At 37.4% G+C, this 24,221-nt stretch overlaps 1 protein-coding gene across 1 annotated transcript in view; it reads right to left on the minus strand.

Annotated features, from left to right (window-relative positions):
• Nucleotides 1-24,221, minus strand: part of Nup154 (nuclear pore complex protein Nup154) — a 290,508-nt gene that overhangs the window by 57,025 nt on the left and 209,262 nt on the right. Inside the window, exons 8-9 of the mRNA XM_068349854.1 lie at nucleotides 17,792-17,900; nucleotides 9,368-9,537 (exon numbers count right to left, since the gene is read on the minus strand). Of these exons, the coding sequence (XP_068205955.1) occupies nucleotides 9,368-9,537; nucleotides 17,792-17,900 (279 nt within the window). The remainder of the gene's footprint in view (nucleotides 1-9,367; nucleotides 9,538-17,791; nucleotides 17,901-24,221) is intronic.

Consider the following 24,221-nt stretch of genomic DNA (forward strand, 5'->3'; position numbering starts at 1 on the left):
TAAGTTAGGTTAAAGTTCACTTAGTGTAAGTTAGAATAAGTTACGGTAGTGTACGTTTATCGTAGTCACCCTCTCTACCTCCTCGCCGCCCGTCCGTCTCCTCTCTGCGTAGCAAGACCAACACCTGCGCTGGACTTTCTAAGGTAAAGTGACGGTAAAAACCCGTTTCTTATTTATTATTTCTTAATAATTATTCTTTTTTACATGTCTATTATCTAATTTAGAGTGCATATTGTCATGTGTAATTATGTGTAGTAATTTATTAAGGAGTTATCATAGGTTTATGGGCTCAACCACGGATTAATCCTATTTCAATGTATTCTTATGGGAAAATTCGTTTCTACATCCGAAGTCGGTTGTGGAACGGATTAAATTCGTATGTAGAGGTACCACTATATATATATATATATATATATATATATATATATATATAATATATATATATATATATATATATATATAGATATATATATAGATATATATATATATATATATATATATATATATATGTATACAGTGGAACCTCTACATCCGATTGTATCTACATCCGAATTTTCCAACATCCGAAGTAAAATTCGAGCAAATTTTTGACTCTACACCCGAATTTTATTTCGACACACGAAGTAGCAATTTTCGTCGTACCGGTTGTATCCGAATTTTTCGACACCCGAAGTACAATTCGAACACGTTCCGACTCTACACCCGAATGTTTTTTTCGACACCCGAAGTAAACAATACTCGTACGCGTAGTCGGTGCTCATAGCGCCTGAAGTGTTTTTTATTTCCGCCGATAGAAGGCAGCACATCGACCTCGGAGGGACGCTCAATTAGCGCGGCTTGGGTCAGTCCTCTGTTCTCGTCGGCTTCGTGCGGTTGTGCTCTTTGCGTTGTGATATTAACTGTGAATTAATCGTGATTTTTTACGTGCATCCATTAACGATAATTTACGTAAATCATGGGTCCAAAAAGGCTTAGTTTTGCCAGTGGTAGTGGTGAGAAAAGGAAGAAGGAAATGCTTTCTATAGAAATTAAGCAGGAAAATATTGAAAAACATGAGCGTGGCATCCGCGCGAGTGAACTTGCTAAACAGTATGGCCGTAATATGTCGACGATCTCGACAATCCTTAAACAGAAGGAAGCTATTAAAGCAGTGAAACCTTCTAAGGGGATCACTATAATTTCCAAACGCCGTACCCCTATCATAGAAGAGATGGAACGACTTCTACTAGTGTGGATTAAGGATAGAGAGATCGTTGGCGACACCATCACCGAAACCGTTATCTGCAAGAAGGCGCACGCCATCTTTACGGACTTGAAGGAGGAGAGCTCTGTGGGTGATGCTGGGGAGAGTTCAACCGAGCCTTCCTCAGATGATTTCAAGGCATCTCGTGGCTGGTTCGAGAAATTTAAGAAACGGTCCGGGATTCATTCAGTTGTTCGCCACGGAGAGGCTGCTAGTGCGGACACAAAGGCTGCAACTGACTTTGTTAAGAAATTCGAAAATATCGTAAAGGAAGAAGGCTACGTAGAGCAGCAGGTGTTCAATTGTGATGAAACCGGGCTGTTTTGGAAGAAGATGCCGAGTCGAACCTACATCACTGCTGAAGAGAAGAAATTGCCTGGGCATAAGCCAATGAAGGATCGGTTGACTCTTGCTCTATGTGCCAACGCTAGCGGGGACTTTAAAGTCAAGCCCTTGCTTGTTTACCATTCGGAGAGCCCTAGGGCCTTTAAAGCACACAACGTCGATAAGGATCAGCTTCATGTTTTCTGGCGATCCAACTCGAAGGCCTGGGTCACTAGGCAATTCTTTGTGCAATGGGTAAACCAAGTTTTCGGTCCTTCTGTGAAGAAGTATCTTCATGAGCAGAAATTGCCTTTAAAGTGCCTGCTATGCCTTGACAATGCACCCGCTCACCCCCCCGGACTTGAAGATGATATCTTCGATGAATTCAAGTTCATAAAGGTGCTGTATCTTCCACCAAATACCACCTCTATCCTCCAGCCCATGGACCAGCAAGTCATCTCTAATTTTAAGAAGCTGTACACCAAGCACTTATTCAAGCAGTGCTTTAATGTCACGCAAAGCACCAACTTAACTTTGCGTGAATTTTGGAGGGGCCACTTCAATATCGTGCACTGCTTAAAGATCATTGATCAGGCTTGGGTGGGATTAACTCGACGGACCCTCAATTCTGCATGGAAGAAGCTGTGGCCTGATGCAGTTTCTCCCCGAGATTTCGAGGGTTTTGACCCCGAACCTGATCCCGTGGTCGGTGCAGCGGAAGCCGTAGAGGAAATCGTCTCCCTTGGCAAGTCCATGGGTCTGGAGGTCGACGCAGATGACGTTACGGAACTCGTCGCCAAACATCACGACGAACTGACGACGGATGAGCTCAAGGAACTCCATGCTATGTCGGAGCACATGAGTGATGACGAGGAAGAGAGCAAGGAGGTAGAACATGTGTTAGGTTCAGCGCAAATAAAAGAGGTGTTAGGAAAATATCAAGACGTGGTCGACTTCATCGACAAATACCATCCAAAGAAATTGCAGGTTTGTCGTGTAGTTTCTCAATTCGATGATGTTTGCCTAACGCACTTTCGAAACATTCTGAAAAGCCATACGAAGCAATTATCTATCGATGCTTTCTTTAAAAAAACTGCGAAGCGAACTCGCGATGAAGAGGATGTAAGTGAACCGAAGAAAACGGCAAAGAGTGAAGAGGAAGAAAGTGAAACACAGAAAACGGAAAAGAGTGAAGCAAAAGAAATTCAGTCAATTTTAAATGTAAGTGATAGTGATTAAAATTACGTAATCATCAAAAAGAAAAAAAGAAAATGTAAAAAAAAATATAAAATATAAAAATAAAAAAAAAATAAGCTAAGTTATGTTAAAGTTCACTTAGTGTAAGTTAAAATAAGTTACGGTAGTGTTACGTTTATCGTAGTTAACCTCTCTACCTCCTCGCCATCCGTCCGTCTCCTCTCTCCTCTCTGCGTAGCGAAGACGAACAACACCTGCGCTGGAGTTTCTAAGGTAAAGTGACGCTAAAAACCCATTTCTTATTTATCATTTTTTGCTAATTCTTCTTATTTACATGTCTATTCTTCTTATTTACATGTCTATTATCTAATTTAGTGTTCATTATTCTCATGGGAAAGTTATGTGTAGTAGTTTATTAAGAAGTTATCATAGGTTTTTGGGCTCAACCACGGATTAATCCTATTTCAATGTATTCTTATGGGAAAATTCGTTTCGACATCCGATCAATTTCTACATCCGAAGTTGGTTCTGGAACGGATTAAATTCGTATGTAGAGGTTCCACTGTATATATATAGATATATAGATATATATATAGATATATATACTCCAGCCAGTGGAGTGAGTGAGTGATATATATATATATATATATATATATATATATATATATATATATATATATATATATATATATATACATAGATATAGATATATATATATATATATATATATATATATATATACATAGATATATATATATATATATATATATATATATATATATATATATATATATATATATATATATATATATATATATATATATATATATATATATACATATATATATATATATACATATATATATATATATACATATATATACATATATACACATATATATATATATATATATATATATATATATATATATACAGTAATGGTCAAAACCATCTGCATTAAATAGAAAACGGAAGAAAACGACTACCACAAAATAAAAATATTCAGGAAAAATCAATTATTAAAACAATCATCATAAACATTGAAATGAATACTAACCAAATCCTCCTCTAGTACTTGATAGGCATACCACGACGTTTCCGGACTTATTGAAGTCTCTTCGGCACTGAATCTGCTAACCGCTGAAGGAGGGACTCGTCCAGATTATCCCACTATATGTATATTTATATATATATATATAATATATATATATATATATGTATATGTATATATATATATATATATATATATATATATATATATATATATATATATATATATAGATATACACACATATATATATATATACGCACATATATATATATATAGATATATGAGGTAGAAATTTATATATATATATATATATATATATATATATATATATATATATATATATATATATATATATATATATATATATATATATATATATATGATATATATATATATATATATATATATATATATATATATATATATATATATATATATATATACACATATATATATATCTATATATTTATATATACATATATATACATATATATATATATTTATATACATATATAGAAATATATATATATATATATATATATATATATATATATATATATATATATATATATATATATATATATATATATATTTCTACCTCATACTTGGGATCATACCCTAGCTCCTTCTAATGAAAGGACAGGTTGCTTCCAACCATGCCACCAGAAGCCCTAAAAGAAGTCAGAACCTAATCGCTAACTGCAGTTCAGGATTTACCCGGCGAGACATCAGTCTCTTACCGGCAAGTATTCCCCGACTTCCTGGCCCACCAGGTGACATGATTGATAGTACAGTAATCCCTCGCCATTTCGCAGCTCAAGTTTTGCGGTCTCGGTGCATCGCAGATTTTCAAAAATATTCATCAAAAATTAGAAAAATGGATAGATGTGAGAGGGGCAAGAGAGCGTGCTAGAAATAGAAGTGAATGGCGAGCGATTGTGACGCAGTTCCGGTAGGCCCTGCTGCTTCCTCCAGTGCCTTCATCTGTGGTGGATAACGGAGGAGGGTAGGCTATGGCACCCTAGCAGTACCAGCTGAACTCGGTTGAGTCCCTTGTTAGGCTGGGAGGAACGTAGAGAGTAGAGGTCCCCTTTGTTTTTGTTTCATTTGTTGATGTCGGCTACCCCCAAATTGGGGGAGGTGCCTTGGTATATGTATGTATGTACCAGTCACTTGGGTGATACATATCAAGATTCTCGGGAGACCATAACATTATTAATTTTTAATTTAGAAATTTCAGAAATTACTTTAAAGGCCTCTTCATGATAATTAAAGCAGATCCATGCTTCCCATTTTCCCTCTTCTTGAAATTTTCCATATTTACACAGTCTTACCATAATTTTTAAAAGTCATCCATAACACTTTATAATTACAGCATATTGGCAAACTGCATATATGAATGACTTTCAATTTTTCACCTTACCCTCATACTTCTGGACATTGGAATAGTGTTCCTTTTCCATTCCTAAGTTGTCTCAGCAAAATATTCCTTAATACATATGCCAGAGGTCATCAACAGTGCCAGGGGAGAGTCGGCATATCCAGGGGAGGGGGCTTTATCATTAGAAAGATCTATTTTAGAGAGGGTAGTTAGTTGTTTGTGAGTAAATTAGGTAATTTTCCAGCTTGAGAATATCAATAGATCATCCCACGTCGAACATGAAATTTGCACTCTCCACTATCAGCACAATGAGAGTATACTTCCCAGATAGTCCACTTTATACCCTACCTGAAGGATTGAACCAAAACAGATATAGAGGCACAGGTCTAAGCTGAACCCACCTGTTAGGACTGAGACCAAAGAAATATGGAATCCTCCTCCCCATATCTATAATGATGGGCTTCCAGCCAGAAGCCAGGAGTCCCATCCCAAACAATGGATTCCCCGGGATTTCACGGCCAAACCCTTGAAAATAGTTCCGCCAAAAAGGTCCTAATCATCTTCGGGAGGGCTAAGATCATCCAATACTCTCACATGTAGCTTTGAATGCAAATACATCCCAACCGCGACACCTCCTCGCATTTATCGAAGCAGGCATCAATAATGGATGTAGAAACATCCATGCCAGCGGCAATAACGGATGTAGATACATCCAAGCAATTAAAAGAAAAATAGAGAAATATATATATGTACATATATACACATATATATAAGGGAAATTTTACTCATAGAGTTGGGACAGCAACACGAAAGAAAGTTTATAAAATTAGGGGAAGGTCAAAGTAATATTCAGAGGAAGAAAGAAATGAGACAGGAGTTTAGATTCAAACTGGGGGAGCAATTTCCCCAAGTTCAAGAACCCTCTTGCCTGTCACAATGCTTCAAAATGAAAATCACAAATTTTAAGTAATTTGTATTTTTCCTAACAGTACTTACCTCGAACTACTTTCTTAGGAGAGTCTGGGAATCTCCTTAATCACCGACCAAGAATTTTGCGTAGTTCCCCCTCTCTCCGCTACCTCGCAGGGGCGCTCCGGGGCGGAAGGATACTCGCCCTGGGGCGACCCTGGGTCAGCGTGTGGTGTCGTGCTTGTTAGTCAGTAAGCGTATGTTTAAGTCCTCCTCGAACTCCTTTAAGATACTCAGGGTAAGATGGGAGGGCCATAACCCGAAAGTAGTTCGAGGTAAGAACTGTTAGGAAAAATACAAATTACTTAAAATTTGTGATTTGTTCCAACAAGGAGTACTTACCTCGAACTACTTTCTTAGGAGACTTATACTTTAGGAGGAGGGAGTGGCTTACAGTTCGGATTATTCGAGACTTACTGGGGTACATGACCTAGATAGGAGACTAGGTCTGGACGCCCAGGGAGAGGTAGGAGAGTAGGGGAAAGCACGCAAAAGTCTACCTTATGTACAACTCACCTTTTATTAATAATCCAGACATGATGTGCCTCAACGTCCCATTCTCTCATGTAAGGATGGGGAATAAAGGATGGGGTCTCGGGAAAGGAATAGAGGGTAGCAAGGAATAGGGGATAGTAATGAGGAACCTGTGTCGCTTGCGATTACTTCCCACGGGCTACCCCGGGGCCCAACCTACTAAACCTGTTGCATAGCCGAAATGACTGGCCCGATGGAGAAGGCATCCAGGGACTTCCTCGTACAGTCCTTGGGGTAATGTGCTGTAAAGGTGGACTGCCTAGCCCAAGTGCCCGCCCGTAAGATTTGGCCTACGGCCATGTTGGTGTCAAACGCTAAGGACGTGCTAAGGCCCCTAATATCATGGGGTCTCGGGGTCCCAGGCACCATGGAGCCCTCCATCTCATAAGACCTCTTTATCACCTGACGAAGCCAGAAGGATATGGTGTTTTTAGAAACTGCCTTCTTGACTGAGCCTGTGGACACAAACAAACTCTTCACGGTCAGTCTGAGTTTGGTTGTCCTACTAAGATACTTCCTGAGAGTCCTTACGGGGCACAAGAGCAGGTCTTCCGGGTTGTCCGAACGCGGAATAGTAGGAATTGAGAATTCTTCGAACCTAGGGTCCGCAATTGCAGGGTTCTGGGGTCTTCGCTACGAACTCCGGCAGGAACTTGAATGTCATGTCCCTCTACCCTTTCGAGTGGGACAACTCAAAGGACAGACCGTGGAGCTCACTCACTTGTTTCGCCGAGGCCAGGGCTAGCAAGAAGACGGCTTTGAGGGTGAGATCCTTGTCCAAAATATCTTTGAGTGGCTCGAACGGGGGCCGTGAGAGGGCCTTGAGGACCTTGGCTACATCCCACCGGGGAACCCTCGAGGTGCGGGGGTCACAAGTTTGCTCAAAGCTCCTGATGAGCATAGAGATGTGACACGAGGTGCCCAGGTTGAAGCCCTTGAGTTGGAACACCTGGCCCAGTGCCACTAACTCCCTTGATGGCTGGAATGGAGACTCCTAGGTCATCCTCAAGTGTACTAGGAAGTCCGCGATATTGTGGACCGATGCGTCTAAGGGCCGCAGATTCTGAGTGGCACACCACTTGACAAAAGATGCCCATTTCGCCAGGTACACAACGCAAGAGGACTTACGCAGATACCCCGACATCCTATCTGCTGTTTTGTCCGAGAAGCCTTCCTTCCTTAACAGGCGCTGGATAACCTCCACGCATGTAGCCTCAGCCCCTGAGGGTTTTTGTGCACCCTTTGGAAGTGCGGTTGGCTTAGCAGGTCTTCTCTTGCCGGTAAGGGCCACGGAGGAAGGGTGGCTAGGTCATGAAGATCCGCGAACCACTCCCTCTCCAGCCACCAGGGCGCTACCAAAGTCATCTCTGTGGACTCTGACTGTCTTGGCCTGTGTTGAAGCATGATGAGTTTGACAAGGCATTCTCTCGTTAAGAGGGTAACCAAAGTGAGGGATCCGATCCAATGTATTACTGTCTGGCCAGTGCCCTGACTAACCTACTACCTACATTATTAAACCTGGCTTCATTTATAAGTCAGCAAGGCCCCTAACACTTCCATGCCACAACATGAATTTGCTGCCCATTTACTGGATGCATAAAAAGAAGGCTTGAACAACTAAACTGGTTTCAATACTGCTTCTTCCCAGAGGTTGAACCCTACCTTCAGAATAGGTTGGAGTTCAAAGACCTACTTACCATTAACAAAGCTTCTGGACATACATCCTCAGTAAGGGTAACGAAACCCTAATGCGCAAGTGGTGTCCTTTCCTACGAACACCACTGCCTCATCCAACTTATGGAGCAGTGGGTGATTAAGAATTTCAATGCCCACTAAAACCGACGAGTGATGGCATAACTCAAAAGTAGCAGGGATAACGACCCTGACCTGAACATTATCCAGTATTGGAAGGGATTCACGATCACCGACTGTCTGCCTCTTGTTGAGGAATCAGGCCTGAGACTATGAATCTATGAATGCTTGCTGGAAACGTCTTTGTCGGCTCCAGTCCTGATGAAGCTTTTTCCAAAAACCCCTTACGAAGATTGTAAACTTAGCTAGGAAAGTGGAAGTCAAAGTCTCGAGAAAAGAGCTGAGGATGATGTCTAAGTTGCTTGATGGCAGCAGCGAGGATCTAACTGAGGAGTTGGCTGAATCAGCAACTGAGAAAGAGAGGGAAGGGGATGAACCTGACAAGGAATAATGAGGCCTTTGCACTTCTCACAAAGATATTCTGAAACACAATATTGGTACGGACAGTGGGTCACACAGAATGCAGATCATGATCACACAAAAACAATTTCCTTGAAAAATCTACACAGTAATTACTAAAAAATCAAGAAGACATCTCGAAAAGCATTAAAAACCTAAATAACCAAACTACTGTTAGTGAGGGTCCTGCAGTTCAAACCGAAAGCGATACAGAGACTGAAGACAAAGTTCGTAAACCTTGGCCAAGCCATTATTACCATTTACTGCTAGATTGTCTCATTCTTTACTAGAGGCCTAAGTCTATTGGGAGGAAAGAAAGGAGAGGTTTTTATTTAAGGGGCGAATGTTTATACAGTTTAATCGAGCTTTGAGAAAGGTAATATGAACATCAGGGAGGTTCACAGAAATAACACTACTCCCAATGAATATAAATTGTTCAAATATATATAAAACTTACCACTGGTTTGCCATCAACAAGAGTTTCCCTTGCAACTGGAGTACCCCAGGCTGGCCGCAGTATTCTTGCCATAAACAAATACAAAGCGTTGTGCAGAGGGGAGAACATTGTATCTTGTACTGTTATATTTTGCCCTATTACTGGTGTTGATACTTGTGTTGGTTGAAAGTCTGTAATTAAGAGTATTGTAATTTGTATTAAAAAGTAACAATAATCATTGAAATACCTGGGTAACTCCAGTAATTGTTAAAACATGGCATCCTTATCTTGTAGCCTACCCTGTATTAACTGGATTTTCACAATATATGACAAGGTTATTACTCAAGGGTGATTAAGCATTATCACTTCAGGATTAACAAACAACATTAAAAGTCCTATTTGTCTAACTGGTTTGTCATAAGAATTTGCACCTATTTGATTTTATTCAATGATTTTGGTTCATAAGGCTGAGTGCTGGGACCAGGGTGGACATTCAAAACAGAGGTACTAAATGGGGGGGGAGAACCATGCAGATGTAATGTAAATTGCAAGAATAAAAAGAAAAAGATATAAACTAGAATTCTAAAATGTGGATAAAGCCATGGGCCAAATGGACACTGAAAGAACACTTTAGTAATGAATAAAGGGCACAATTTGTGCTTGAATATAGCAGATTTGTACATAGCACAAAAATCATAAACACATCAACTACTTGCAGAAGAAAAGGCTTAGTGACAAAGGAAATTAGCAGCCTTACTGACAGTTTCTTAGGTCTTCATTATTTCAACTGAATTATTCTTTTCCGACAGTTAAGTACTGAGACATTCAACTTTCATGAAAACAATTAGTTTACTTCAATAAAAATGTCTGGAATTCATGTGCTGAATACCACATTGGCCTGGTGGGAGGGATAATGATACTCGGTTAAAATTTTTTAACAAATGTAAATTAATAGATCAAAATTTTTCAAAAGAAATCTTATGACTCAAATTTGCTGCTGCTGGCAACCAAATTAGAGACTAAACAGCCCCCAATCTTATACCAACTGATAGCTATGACCTAAACCTATTCTTATAACTATAATCATTAACAATGTTAAAAAGATGAGTAACTAAAAAAAAAAAAAATATGTCCACCTACTAAATATAAAAGGCCTTGCATTAGGTTTGAACTTCCAAAGTTCTACCAATTCAACTATTTGATTAGGACAACCACTCCACAACTTGGACATAGGCAGAAGGAACTTCTAAAATACTATGTAGCACTGACTCTCAAGAAAAGAAAAGGTAAAACCACTAGTATTAATTCCATATAACATATACATAATGGAATGCAAAGGATGGTCAGAATCATAAAAAAAAAATCTACAGCATGCACAATCACCTAAAAGTAGAGGTATCTAAGATCATAATCCACCTCAAGGATATAGTTTAACAGACCCCAAATGTTTTGTTCAACAATTCATGATAACAGTCGACTGCTGAGACCAGACAGAAAAAAAAGTATTCAAAACTTATCCTGAGCATCTCTTTCTCACACCATCCGCTACATTCAGTACACAACACTGAATTAGCCTAGTGTCTAAATATTTCCTACAATAACCCCAAAATCTTTTCTCCTGACAGTATTATTTAGCTTTCTTTAGTCACCATAAGATTTGCTTTCCTAAGTCAATTTTTAATAGTATTCTCTACAGTCTATTACTCAAGATTTCACTCTTCCTTAGCTTCAAATATTGACAATCGGATATCTCCATTTAGCAGCCTCTAAAAATTTTTTGCAATATTTTTATTGAATCTCAATTACTATGGTACACACCAAAAAGCTCAGCACTGCCACAATCTTTACTCAAAATCTAGTTTTGTGGAAGACTAACTATCTGAATAAGCCTATATGGTCCCTTCTGCCTCTGAAGTGCCAATCTAATGATTTGCTTTTGTAATCTGTTAAATATCTTTCCAAGAATATATATTAAAGTTCTTCCTCACTAAGTTTTACTTTTCTTGTGGTTGACACTTTATAAAGACCTGCTTCAACATATTTTCTCTGCTTTACCTCCATATCCTCAAATAATATCAGTCCTCAAGCATTATTATTCTATTATTTTTTTTCCACATTGCACTATATCCTATATTCTTTGCATACCACTATTCCAAAAAAAAAATTCTCACTAATCAGGCCTTCTCCATCTCAACAAATTTTATACTACGGAAACTTATGGATGACCAGCTGTCTATCTGCTTTTATTTTACAGGATACTTGGATTTCCTTTTTCCATATTCCACAGGCCCTTTCAGTTCTTTAGCTTTTAAAATTCTAAATTACTCACATTGGATTGCCATAATTCAATTCTATTCCCTTTTTCACCGTCACAGTGAAAGTTTTCAAAATATCTCATTCGAGTATTTGTTTACAGTAAAGTTAATAGGGCAATTTTTCTATTTTAGCACAAAATTAGAGTGAGTGGCTTTTTACTTTTAAGGATCTCATTTTGTTTACGAAAACCACTTTTTGGAGATTCATGGCCCCATATAGCCACAGGGGCATAAAAACAATTAGAATAGCGCCAATGTATCCCTGCGTGTCATAAGAGGCGACTAAAAGGTACGGGACAAGGGGGCTGGGAACCCCCCTCTTGTATTATAATCCTGCGAGACATCAAAGAGGTGGAGCTGGGGGGAGAGTGACTGCTCCCGGCACTCTAGTTTTGGGGTGTTTGAATGTGCATGGATTTAATACGATAAAGAGTAGAAGATGTGAGATTGGAAGTATATTCAGGAATAGAAGGATGGATATATTGGCTTTGTGTGAGACAAAGATAAAAGGAAAAGGTGAAGTGATGATTGGTGAAATGTCTGGTAGTGTCTGGGATTGAAAGGGGAAGAGCAAGAGAAGGTGTGGCTTTATTGCTGAGTGAATGGATGACAGGTAAAGTAGTGGAATGGAAGGAGATATCATATAGGTTAATGTGGGTAAGGGTTAGGTTGGGTAGGGAATGTTGGGCTTTTGTCAGTGCGTATGGGCCAGGTTGAAAAAAGTGAAGAAGAGCGGAATGAGTTCTGGAATGAATTAACTAGGTGTGTAGAAGGAATTATGTAGTTGTCATGGGTGACTTAAATGCTAGAGTGGGCACTGGAGAGGTAGAAGGTGCCATTGGGAAGTATGGTGTACCATGTGAAAATGAGAGTGGTGAGAGACTGGTAGATATGTGCGTTGAGCAAGAGATGGTGATAAGTTCTAGCTTTTTCAAAAAGATAAAAACAAGTATACATGGGTAAGAGTGGCAAATGGAAGAGTGGTAGAAAGGGCATTAATAAATTATGTGTTGACAACTAAAAGAATGTTTTGAAGATTGAAAGACATGCACATGTTTAGGGGTATGGCTAACGGTATGTCTGATCATTTTTTGGTGGAAGGAAAATTAGTTGTAGCTAAAGAGTGGGGGAATAGAGTAGGTGCATGTAAAAGGGAGCTAGTGAGGGTTGAAGAGCTAATAAAACCAGGGGTAAAAAGTAAATATCAAGAAAGGCTGAAAATGGCATATGACAAAGTGAAAGTAAGAGAAACTGGTAATTTTGAGAACAGTGGAAGTTGGTAAAAGAAAATTTTGTTGGGACTGCAAGTGATGTGTGTGGCAAGAAGTTTGTTGGAGGCAGCATAAGAAAGGGTAGTGAATGAAGGACTGAAGGAAAAGGTGGAAGAGAAAAAAAGGGATTTTGAAGAATGGCTGCAGAGTAATAGTATACGGAAGTATGAAAGATATAGAGAGAAAAATGTGGAAGTAAAATGCAAGGTAAGTGAGGCAAAGAGGGCAATTGACCTGAGGTGGGGTCAGGGATTGGGTCATTCATATGAAGAGAATAAGAAGAAATTTTGGAAAGAAGTCAAGAGAGTAAGGAAGGTTGGTTCAAGAATTGAAGTTAGTGAAAGGTGGAAATGGAAGGTTGTTAAAAGGAGAGGAGGCAAGGAAAAGGTGGGGGAATATTTTGAAAGTTTACTGAATGTTGAGGATAATATGGAGGCAGATATTATTGCTGTTGCAAGTGTTGAGGTACCAGTGATGGGAGATGAAAATGAGAGAGAGCTTGCAAGAGAGGAAGTGAGGAGAGCACTAGATGAAACGAGAGTAGGAAAAGCATCTGGTATAGATGGTGTGAGAGCTGAAATGTTGAAGGAAGGAGGTGTGATTGTACTTGAATGGTTGTTGAGATTGTTTAACATGTGTTTTGTGTTGTCAATGGTACAAGTAGATTGGGTTTGTGCGTGTATTGTACCACTATATAAAGGTAAGGGAGATGAGCATGAGTGTTGTAATTCAAGGGGTATTAGTTTGTTGAGTGTAGTTGGAAAATTGTATGGTAGAGTACTGATTAATAGGATTAAGGATAAAATAGAGAATGCAATCTTAGAAGTACAGGGTGGTTTTAGAAGAGGTAGGGGTTGTATGAATCAGATTTTTACAGTTAGGCTATGCGAGAAATATTTAGCAAAAGGTACGGAGGTGTATGCTGCGTTTATGGATCTGGAGAAAGCGTATGATAGAGTTGATAGCGAAGCAATGTGGAATGTGATGAGGTAATATGGAGTTAGTGGAAGGTTGTTGTAAGCAGTGAAAAGTTTCTACAAAGGTAGTAAAGCATGTGTTAGGATAGGAAATGAAGTGAGCAATTGGTTTCTGGTGAGAGTGGGGCTGAGACAAGAATGTGTGATGTCGCCTTGGTTGTTTAACTTGTATGTTGATGGAGTGGTGAGAGAGGTGAATGCTCAAGTGCTTGGACGAGGATTGAAACTGGTAGAGGAGAATGACCATGAATGGGAAGTAAATCAGTTGTTGTTTGCGGATGATACTGTTCTAGTTGCAGACACAGAAGAGAAGCTTGGCCGATTAGTGAGAATTTGGAAAGGTGTGTGAGAGAAGGAAGTTGAGAGTTAATGTGGGGAAGAGTAAGGTTATGAGATGTACGAGAAGGGAAGGTGGTACGAAGTTGAATGTCATGTTGAATGGAGAGTTACTTGAGGAGGTGGATCAGTTTAAGTACTTGGGGTCTGTTGTTACAGCAAGTGGTGGAGTGGAAGCAGATGTACGTCAGCGAGTGAATGAAGGTTGCAAAGTGTTGGGGGCAGTTAAGGGAGTAGTAAAAAATAGAGGGTTTGGCATAAATGTAAAGAGTTCTGTATGAGAGAGTGATTATACCAACTGTGATGTATGGATCGGAGTTGTGGGGAATGAAAGTAACGGAGAGACAGAAATTGAATGTGTTTGAGATGAAGTGTCTAAGGAGTATGGCTGGTGTATCTCGAGTAGATAGGGTTAGGAATGAAGTAGTGATGGTGAAAATGGGTGTAAGAAATGAGTTAGGAGCTAGAGTGGATATGAAGGTGTTGAGGTGGTTTCGCCATGTTGAGAGAATGGAAAATGGCTGTCTGCTAAAGAAGGTTATGAATGCAAGAGTTGATGGGAGAAGTACAAGAGGAAGGCCAAGGTTTGGGTGGATGGATGGAGTGAAGGAAGTTCTGGGTGATAGGAGGATAGATGTGAGAGAGGCAAGAGAGCGTGCTAAAAATAGGAATGAATGGCGAGCGATTGTGACGCAGTTCCGGTAGGCCCTGCTGCTTCCTCCGGTGCCTTGGATGACCGCGGAGGTAGCAGCAGTACGGGATTCAGCATTATGAAGCTTCATCTGTGGTGGATAATGGGGGAGGGTAGCAGTACCAGCCGAACTCGGTTGAGTCCTTGTCAGGCTGGGAGGAACGTGGAGAGGAGAGGTCCCCTTTTTTAGTTCATTTGTTTGATGTCGGCTACCCCCCAAAATTGGGGGAAGTGCCTTGGTATATGTATGTATGATGAACTATTATTTCTAAGACGGAAGAGATTTGGCAATCTCTTTAAAAAACAAGAATTATTTCCTATTCAGTACAATAGCCTTTTGTTCCCTAAGGAAAGATAAGTTTGAGTAAGCATATAGCAATATGAGCAAGTATGAAAAAAAAGTGGGGAGGTGGGAGGGAACGTCCAAAAATCTTACTTGTGTAAAGAGATAAGTTCTATTTTTACCGAACATTCATTAATACCAGTTAATTACAAAGAAATAATTTTATTATAAAAAAATGTGTTAAATTTCCATGAATCTTAACCCAGATTCAAGAGCTAAATACATTTCTCTGAATGGAGGAATAACAGTAATTCCATATAAGGACCACATAATATAAGGTGTAAATTTTACCTTTGTCACATTCCATTATAATAAAAGCGTGAGGAATGTACAGAGCAAATTGCAAGAAAGAAACTTGCGACATACAAGGGTTATGCCAACAAAGCAAACACCAAAGGTAAACGACTAACAAATGAAAGCTGTAAAGTTTTGCAAGCAAACAAACCAAGTTATCTATTGAACATAACCTAATATTATGAAAAAAAATTATCACAAGAAACTTAGAGAAAATGTTACTACTCTATTATTTCCCATCACAAGAATAAAAAGTAAATAAATACTTAACACATCCTTGGTCCAAAGTATTATTGAGACAACCATTAAAACTCAAAAAGAAAAAAAAAAAAAAAAGAGAGAATATTGTCATACACCTGTATTATGTTGGAGTAGAGAACATTATGTTGCTGTAATCATCTCTGCCAGACTAAACTATTAAAATATACATTTAAAACCCTGACACAAATCTCTTATCCTAGTAAAGATAAAGAAATAGAACATACTTTACTAAAGAAATAGAACAAACTATTCAAGAACTCAAACTATTTCTACTTCAGAAGTCATTGCTATAATCTCTGAAGGTAATAGGCAAAATCATTAAGATTAACCAAGGCCTTTATTAATTCCACAAGCCCAACTCCTCAAATGAGAAAGTGTCAAAAACCCTAGTCTAAGAAACAGAACCCCATTTTATCATTACCTATGGAGAGGAGAAAAGGAAACAAACCAGAGATGCAATCAGTCATATAAAATGACTCTGTAAACCAAAGTATACATCTGAAGGATGTGATAAAATCAAAGCTAATCAAAGTTATATAACTTTCTCATGTATAACAAATATGCTCTATGAAAAAATCCCCTTTTCTGCTCTTGAAACAGGCTTTTTAGCATCCCATTCCTTTTCCCTATATCATTCATCTCATATCTTCCTGTCCTGTTCTTTGCAGAGCTTGAAGGCTCTATTTCTCTTTAATTGCCTTTTCTCTATCTTTGTATCCCTTATGCATACTGCACTGCACACTTTTTGCAGTTGCCTTCTGATTATCTTCTTTCAACTATTTCAAACGTCTTCTTTTTATTCTACATCTATAGACACCTTTTCTTGATAATCCAGCATGACTTCACTATTTGAGTTTAAAGTTTTAATTCTTTAAACAGGCACTTTTTACTGTTTTCTTCCAATTGTTCACTATCAAATTCATTCACAGCAATATTTGTTTTGTTGAGAATGCCTCTATTGGTATTACTGTATAATTCTTCATTTAATAATGGTGTGCCTCTAATCATAATAAAAATATAATGTTACCATTAATGATAATGAAAGACTGCTGACTGAGGTGTTTAGTAGGTATTCATGTACAAAAGTGGGAGATGACAGAGATCACATACACACATCACAAACTACCCTTACATTGTAACTGCAGCTGCAATCTCTTGTTTCTTTTGCTTAAGCTAGCAATAAATCACTATATGGAATATGTCTGCCAGAGACTTTAATAATTTTCTGGTAAATAAAGGGTACACAATAATGTGATAATCATTTAGATAATAAATGCCATAAGTATGTATGTCCACAACATGTGTAAACTTTGGGAATGCTTATGCATACAAAAAGAAATATGTTACTATTAGTTACATATGAGGGCATAATCCAGTATGTATATGAGGGATTCATCCAAATTAATTTGTAGCAGGAAACAATTGTAGCCAAAGAAGCTTGACCTGTATAATTCTGTCAATGAAGATTTTTTCAGCACTTTATATTTGTCAAATGACATGTGTGGCAATCTTAAAAAAAGAGAAAGAAATTAATTTCAAAAGGTTTAAATTTCTATAATTTTTCAGCCAGACAGCCCTTTTAAGAAGATTTCAACTATACGGCTAAAATTTATTTTCTGATAAGCACATACTGCTAAAATTTATTTTCTGATAAGCACCTAAGTTTTTTATCTCACAATTATATCATCAACAATCTACGCTATTAGAACAAAAGACCAAGCTAGCACGATACTGAATTAACCAATAACATAGTTATTGCTGCATATAATGTAATACTGCATTCAAAGTGAAAATTCCTAAAGCTTCCTCAGTATTGGAACACTGATACAAAATAAAAAAGAAGTGAATACCTAATTTAAAAATATAGAATCAAAACAACAGTAACTACTTTGACACATACTTCCTGATTCATATTCAACAGGTTAACAATATATCCGATATTAGAATAATCACTCACTATAAGATGTAGGTGTCTGAAGTGGAAACACAGTCGACGTTGTTACTGGTGTGGTTGGTGGCGCATTAGCTCCATACAAAAATAAAGCTCTTGTAGCCCATTCAGCTACCTGTGGAGAAAAATAAGGCAATGTTAAGAGAGTAGCCATAAAACTAACTAAAAATTTGAATTCTACCATTAATAATTTTCCCAATTTTTATGCATTTAACCATAATCTGGCTACATACCAATCACTCCTATACATCACACATTTATAGTCTACCAATTGACAAAGACTGCAAACTTTGGTCTAACATACAAAAGAGCAATAGTATTCACAAATGCACTGCATTAATCCACCCAGTCATGACCAGAAAAATACGTTAGGCCTCCCTAGTCTTCCCAAGCATAAAAAATCTGGCAGGACACAGAATGTCCTACCCGGGGATGAGAACATTCCCCCATGTCAGGTCGGACCAAGGTATCTCTCCGAAGTTCAGTTCTGGTCGTGAACCTGTACGTTGACTGTCTTCCCATTATCCGACCTTTGTCCCTTTGTGTTGCATTGTCAGCGTTTCATTCCTCCTGTTGTGTCTGTGTTAGTGCTCTTTTCCTTCAGTATGGAGTCCGGGTGTGAATGAAAATTATGTGGGGCATTTCTGTCGTAAGTAGATCCCCACTCGTGTACCTCATGTCGGGGTCGAGTTTGTGCTCATGAGGACACTTGTCCTGAGTGTGTTGAGTGGCCTCACTGGCAATGTACTCTAGTGGCTACAATGAAGGCGGCGGCAAGTAGAGGTTCCAGGATGCCTTCTAGGGCTTCTCCTACGAGGAGTCATTACATTCCGACTGCATCCCCTGACCCGTACTAGGAAACCACTACTTCCCCTTTGCCGGGAGGGGTCCCCTCATCATTGCAGCTATAAGCTTCCAAAGAGCCCTTTATAGGACAGAGTTTTTCCACTATTTGGGTCTATTTTGGGCTTAGTGAGGCTCCAATGACCGATGTTTTGTCCAAGATGGCGCCAGCCTTGAGTTCCATCTCGTTCGCTGCTTCCCAGCCCGGCCCGCTTCCCTCACAGCCTTCGCCCAAAATTTCCTAGTCAAGACTGGATTTGACACGGTAAATTTGAACGGTGGGTGGTACGTACGTAGCTAAAATTGATACGCTGATAAGTACGGGTTACGTACACTTAATTATTTGTAGTTTATTGTTAATATCTTCTTTATTACTTACTATTTTCACTTCAAATAAATTGCAAGTTCACGGCAGAACGTTTCTATATGAAATGGACACCTTTTAATTTGTATTATTCCCTTCTCAATATTTTTTCTAGATTTTCCTTTATTATCCAAAATTTGGTCAATATTCCCAGCGTTAGTGAAGACAAATTTTGTAACCTAATTTCATAAATTACTGCTTGATCAATTTACGTAAACTCATTGCCATAATATTCCAAATTTACTTGTTATTCAGGGGAAAGCAAAAGCAGATGGATATACAACATTTTCAGAACATTTTTAGAGAATAATTCATAACTACTCAACAAAATGGCACTCAACGCAAAACACCTCTGAACGTACAGTAGGGTCCCGAATTACACGTGTTCTAATTACGCGATTCCTCAATTACGCGATCGATAGTTTTTAAAAATTAATTTTCCTGTATCTGCGAGGAGCGTTCTAAATCCGCTTGTCAAGCACCGCGAAGCGTAGGAAATCTATTGTTTTCTTATTTGTATTGGGGGGGGGGGGTGATGGTTCCCCGATGTCTGAGAAGGGGGGGGGGGGGAGAATGTGAAAGAAAGATTTCTGTTCAAACATTTTAAGACTAGTTTTGGATGAAAAATGTTAAGGTTTGCCCATCTGTTGTGGGAACTTGTCGCTAGGCTAGCCTAACTGTCCAACACCTATACGTATAATATTCCATATTTGTACTAATTAATTTTTATACTTACGTTGTGATTATGGTGAAAAATCCTTATTCATTAAACTTTAAATTAAAAACCATCAAAATCAACAGTGCCATTTGAAATATTGAAAAGTTTCCAAAAAAAAAAAATCAACAGAACAGCATCGTCATGGGAAAACCTTTATTGCTTTCGTGTGCAAGACTACCGCTATCATCCAGTAGTAGTGCGTTGTGCTCCGTTTCATCTAAATTGTTTGAAATTCTTTTATATAGTACTTTTGAAACCAAAAATTAAATTAAATAAAGACTATTTTATATCATGCTACTGCCAAACATGTCACCACAACCAAACCCATTACTTTGTTTAGTACGTTCCATCGCCGATCATAACAAACTCGCTAACCAATTTTAACATCTGTCTATAGGTTAACTTTTGCGGCAAAAGATATCTTACCAGGTACTATGTAATAATAATGTTATAATTAATGTTGTTTTATTAATCCTTAGAAAATCAAAATATATGAAATATGAGCAATTTTGTTTTGTGTTGTTTTTTTTTTCCTAAAAAAACGCCTTCTTAAAAGGAAAACGTTTTTTTTTACGTTTCATCGTCGATCATAAACGCATTTACTCCTGAAAGTGATATTGAAGAGCTTTTAAAAAGATGTTATTATAAATAAAGATTATAAATAGGTGGTAAAATATCTATAATTAAAGTGTAGCAGCATCAAGAAATGTTGGGGTTCGCCCTTTACATAAGAATGTACTGTACATTGGATTAGACAGAACGTAGAAAAAATCAATTAGGGAAAAATCGGTATTCGATATCCTCTTCATCAGCATCGTCAATCGGGCTTTTTATTTTTTTTATTCTCAGTCGCTAACTACAGTAGTTATCGCACTGTCAAGATCTGCACACATTCCGATAATTCACATTTGAAGGTTTTCTGGGAGAGGATGGATAGAGAAAATACCGAACTATATAAAATGTTTTTTTAACCTGTTAAGCGTCACCCACGTGATAAACCGTTCACCACGATCTACTCGGTACCGCCTTCAACTGTATATTCCGTTCATGACTTTAATTGCCTTTTACAAGCCGTCAGTCTCGTGATGTTACTTTACTCGTATAGTAAGTATAGGATCACCACTTGGCAACACTCTCAGCATATGGGGACTGTGAATAGAAACTTATATGATGTCTGGCAACTATTTTTCTGAAGGTAGCTTGATGTTACAAAACTGTGGTTTCCTATCAGTGCGCTCGGGCGTTCATGCATAAGTGGTTATTTGTTGTTCCTTTTGTAATGAAAGGTCTAAAGAGGAAGGTTATTTCTTTAGATGAAATAAATGATATTCTTGTTGAGGAATTTGATAATGATAACCTGTTTGATAATGAGAGCACTAGTTCTGAATCCTCCAGTGATGAGTATATTGAAGAAACAAAGTTTTCTTTCGATGCCAAAAGCGAAAATGACTTCTCATTACCGAATGACTGGACAACGAAATTTCACAAAACTGTAAAGGGAAAGGAAACGCCGAGAGAGAGAGAGAGAGAGAGAGAGAGAGAGAGAGAGAGAGAGAGAGAGAGAGAGAGAGAGAGAGAGAGAGAGAGAGAGATAAAGTGGATAAATAATGTACAAATGTATGACGAACATATTTGAAAACTATACAGGAAACGATATGGAGAGAGAGAGAGAGAGAGAGAGAGAGAGAGAGAGAGAGAGAGAGAGAGAGAGAGAGAGAGAGAGAGAGAGAGAGAGAGAGGAGATACCTATCCCTTTCCTTTTGTTGCTTATCCAGGCGTAAGATTTACGATTGAAGATAAAAAGAACCCATTAGAATATTCAGTATTATGTAGCCATTTGAAATTAAATAATAGTAGTATTAATTGTTTTCTTTTACTCAACCATTTAATTAATATCCCTACTTTTAACTATAATTACGAATTATAAGCATAAAGAAATTATATTAACTTTGAAAAATTATTATTAGTGAAATGACCGCTCAGGGCAAAAAAAGCGTGATTATCGTACAGCAGCCTAGTGCACACTTGCGCCAATGGCCGTGTTTACGTGTGGGAGTGTTATCATGGATATACAGTACTATACTGTAATTTTTAACTATTGCTAGATACTGTATCAAACCTTGAAAACCCTTTTTTGTTTTTTGTATCTATAGGAAATAATTCTACATCATTCGGAAAATACTAAAAACAGTAAGCTATGCATAGTACAGTAGTAAATACTACAGTCATAGAAAATTATCAAAACTTTAACAACTTTTTATTGTTTTATTTATCCATAAAAGAAATTTTGTACAGTATTTTATAAAAAAATCTATAAGAAAGATTTCTTAAGTATTGTTAAGATAAAAGCTACAGTATATATATATATATATATATATATATATATATATATATATATATATATATATATATATATATATATATATAATATATACATACATACATACACATATACATACACACACACACAGTGTATATATAGCAAGAAAGCTAGAAATGGAGTGAAAAAAAATTTGACGGGTAGGTTGCTGCTTGCCGCCATGATGTGTTTCGAAATATACGAATTTCCAATTACACGAGGCCTTTCATCGACCAAATTCTCGCATAATTCGGGACCCTACTGTATGTGAAATATGCCTTGTTCAGTAACAGCACAAACAAGCATTGGTGTGTGTGTGTGTGTGTGTGTATATATATATATATATATATATATATATATATATATATATATGTATATATATATATATATATATATATATATATATATATATATATATATAAGAACGTGAGTACATGCACATGTTCATTTATATATCTACATGTGATACAATATACTAAACAAAAGAAAGGAAAAATTATGTACATCCATAAGTTGGTACTTACTCTTAGTTCTTCTTATGATATGAAGCAAAGCATGCAGTATGCAATAATTACGAAAAATAAGAATTATGATAAAGATTATCACTCGAAACCAAGACGCCAACCATGATATCTCAAAGTTCATTTGAATAAATATTAGCTTTTGCTACAAATTCACTTATATGATATACGAATTATTCCATTACTGGTAATTCCTGTTATCACTTAGAACTTATATTATCATTCTATCATGTCTTTATCCCATATTAACCTGTACTAATTACAAAAATAACGATCGAGAGCCGGTCACGCAACACTCAAAACCAACGCCGAGACTGAAGATAAAAAATATTAGCTTTTGCTACGAATTCACTTAAATGATATACGAATTATTCCATTACTGGTAATTCCTGTTATCACTTAGAACTTATATTATCATTCTATCATGTCTTTATCCCATATTAACCTGTATTAATTACAAAAATAACGATAAAAGATAATAGTTATCGAGAGCTGGTCACGCAACACTCAAAACCAACGCGGAGACTGAAGATTTCCAGGGACTAATTGCTTTTTTCCACGTCACAAACCTTTTAACCAATTAAGAAACGGGATTCTAATGACGTCACTGTGATGTAATAACATTTAGCTAATGACACTGAAGTATTGATACGGCATCAGAGAGCTCTGTACTGGTGTAGAAAATCTGTCTCTGAAAGTATCAGGGCGCAGTTCAAATCATGCCAATAAAGTGGCTCAGCGTTGGGAGTTGGAAAGCCAGAAAAGTGGCTCCTCGTCTTTTGGGGGTTAAGATAAGTTCACAGTAAGAATATATCAGAAAAAAGCGTGTATTCGAATTGTGTGATTCCCCTTTTATGCAGTTGCTAGTTCTCAAAAAAAATTTTTTTGTATCTGCGAAGCCCTTTAAAGTCTGTGAGTTATGCGCCATATAACATATAAAAGCAATTGTCTTTTCAAGTATTGGTAGGGTAGTGTAGGCCCAGGTATGGTAATAATAAATGTAACCAAACCATATTTACCTATCATGTTATTGACATAATTTCACAAAAAAAATAGTCTGAGGAAAAAAGTGTTAATGACGGTAGTAATAACATTTAGACAGGATAATATTACTTTCTCATTAAAATTCTGTCATGATTCAAATTATCCTCACTTTTTGCAATCTCGCACCATCTTCTGTCCCACTGAATGTTATAGCAGTAGCATTGTTCTTAGACTTTTCACTTAAAACTAGGCTAGTATTGTACTTTCTTCGTTTTTGCTGGTGGTAACGCAATTGATACTGGTACAAGTTGGTACAAAATAAAACTGACATAACTGAAGTTAGTAAAAATATTTTGGAAAAGGAATGTACTATTATTATCCTTTGTAAGAGTTTAAAATTATCGTAACTTATCGCACTATCATTAGCGGTAGTTTGTTATTATTGACTAAATGAAAAGAAAATAGTTTTCCTGTTTTGCAACGTGTAGGAATTTTTAAAGATACCGTAAGAAGAATATATGTAATATCTTTACGTAACACTTGGATGTGTAAATGCGGTCGTTTGTTCGTTATGATTGGCAATGAAACATGAACGAATGGTTTTGTTTAGGCCGCGTGTTTGGGAAAAACTTGATAAAAAAAAATTG

The sequence above is a fragment of the Palaemon carinicauda genome, chromosome 2 (genome assembly GCF_036898095.1).
Source record: "Palaemon carinicauda isolate YSFRI2023 chromosome 2, ASM3689809v2, whole genome shotgun sequence".
Lineage (NCBI taxonomy): Eukaryota > Metazoa > Arthropoda > Malacostraca > Decapoda > Palaemonidae > Palaemon > Palaemon carinicauda.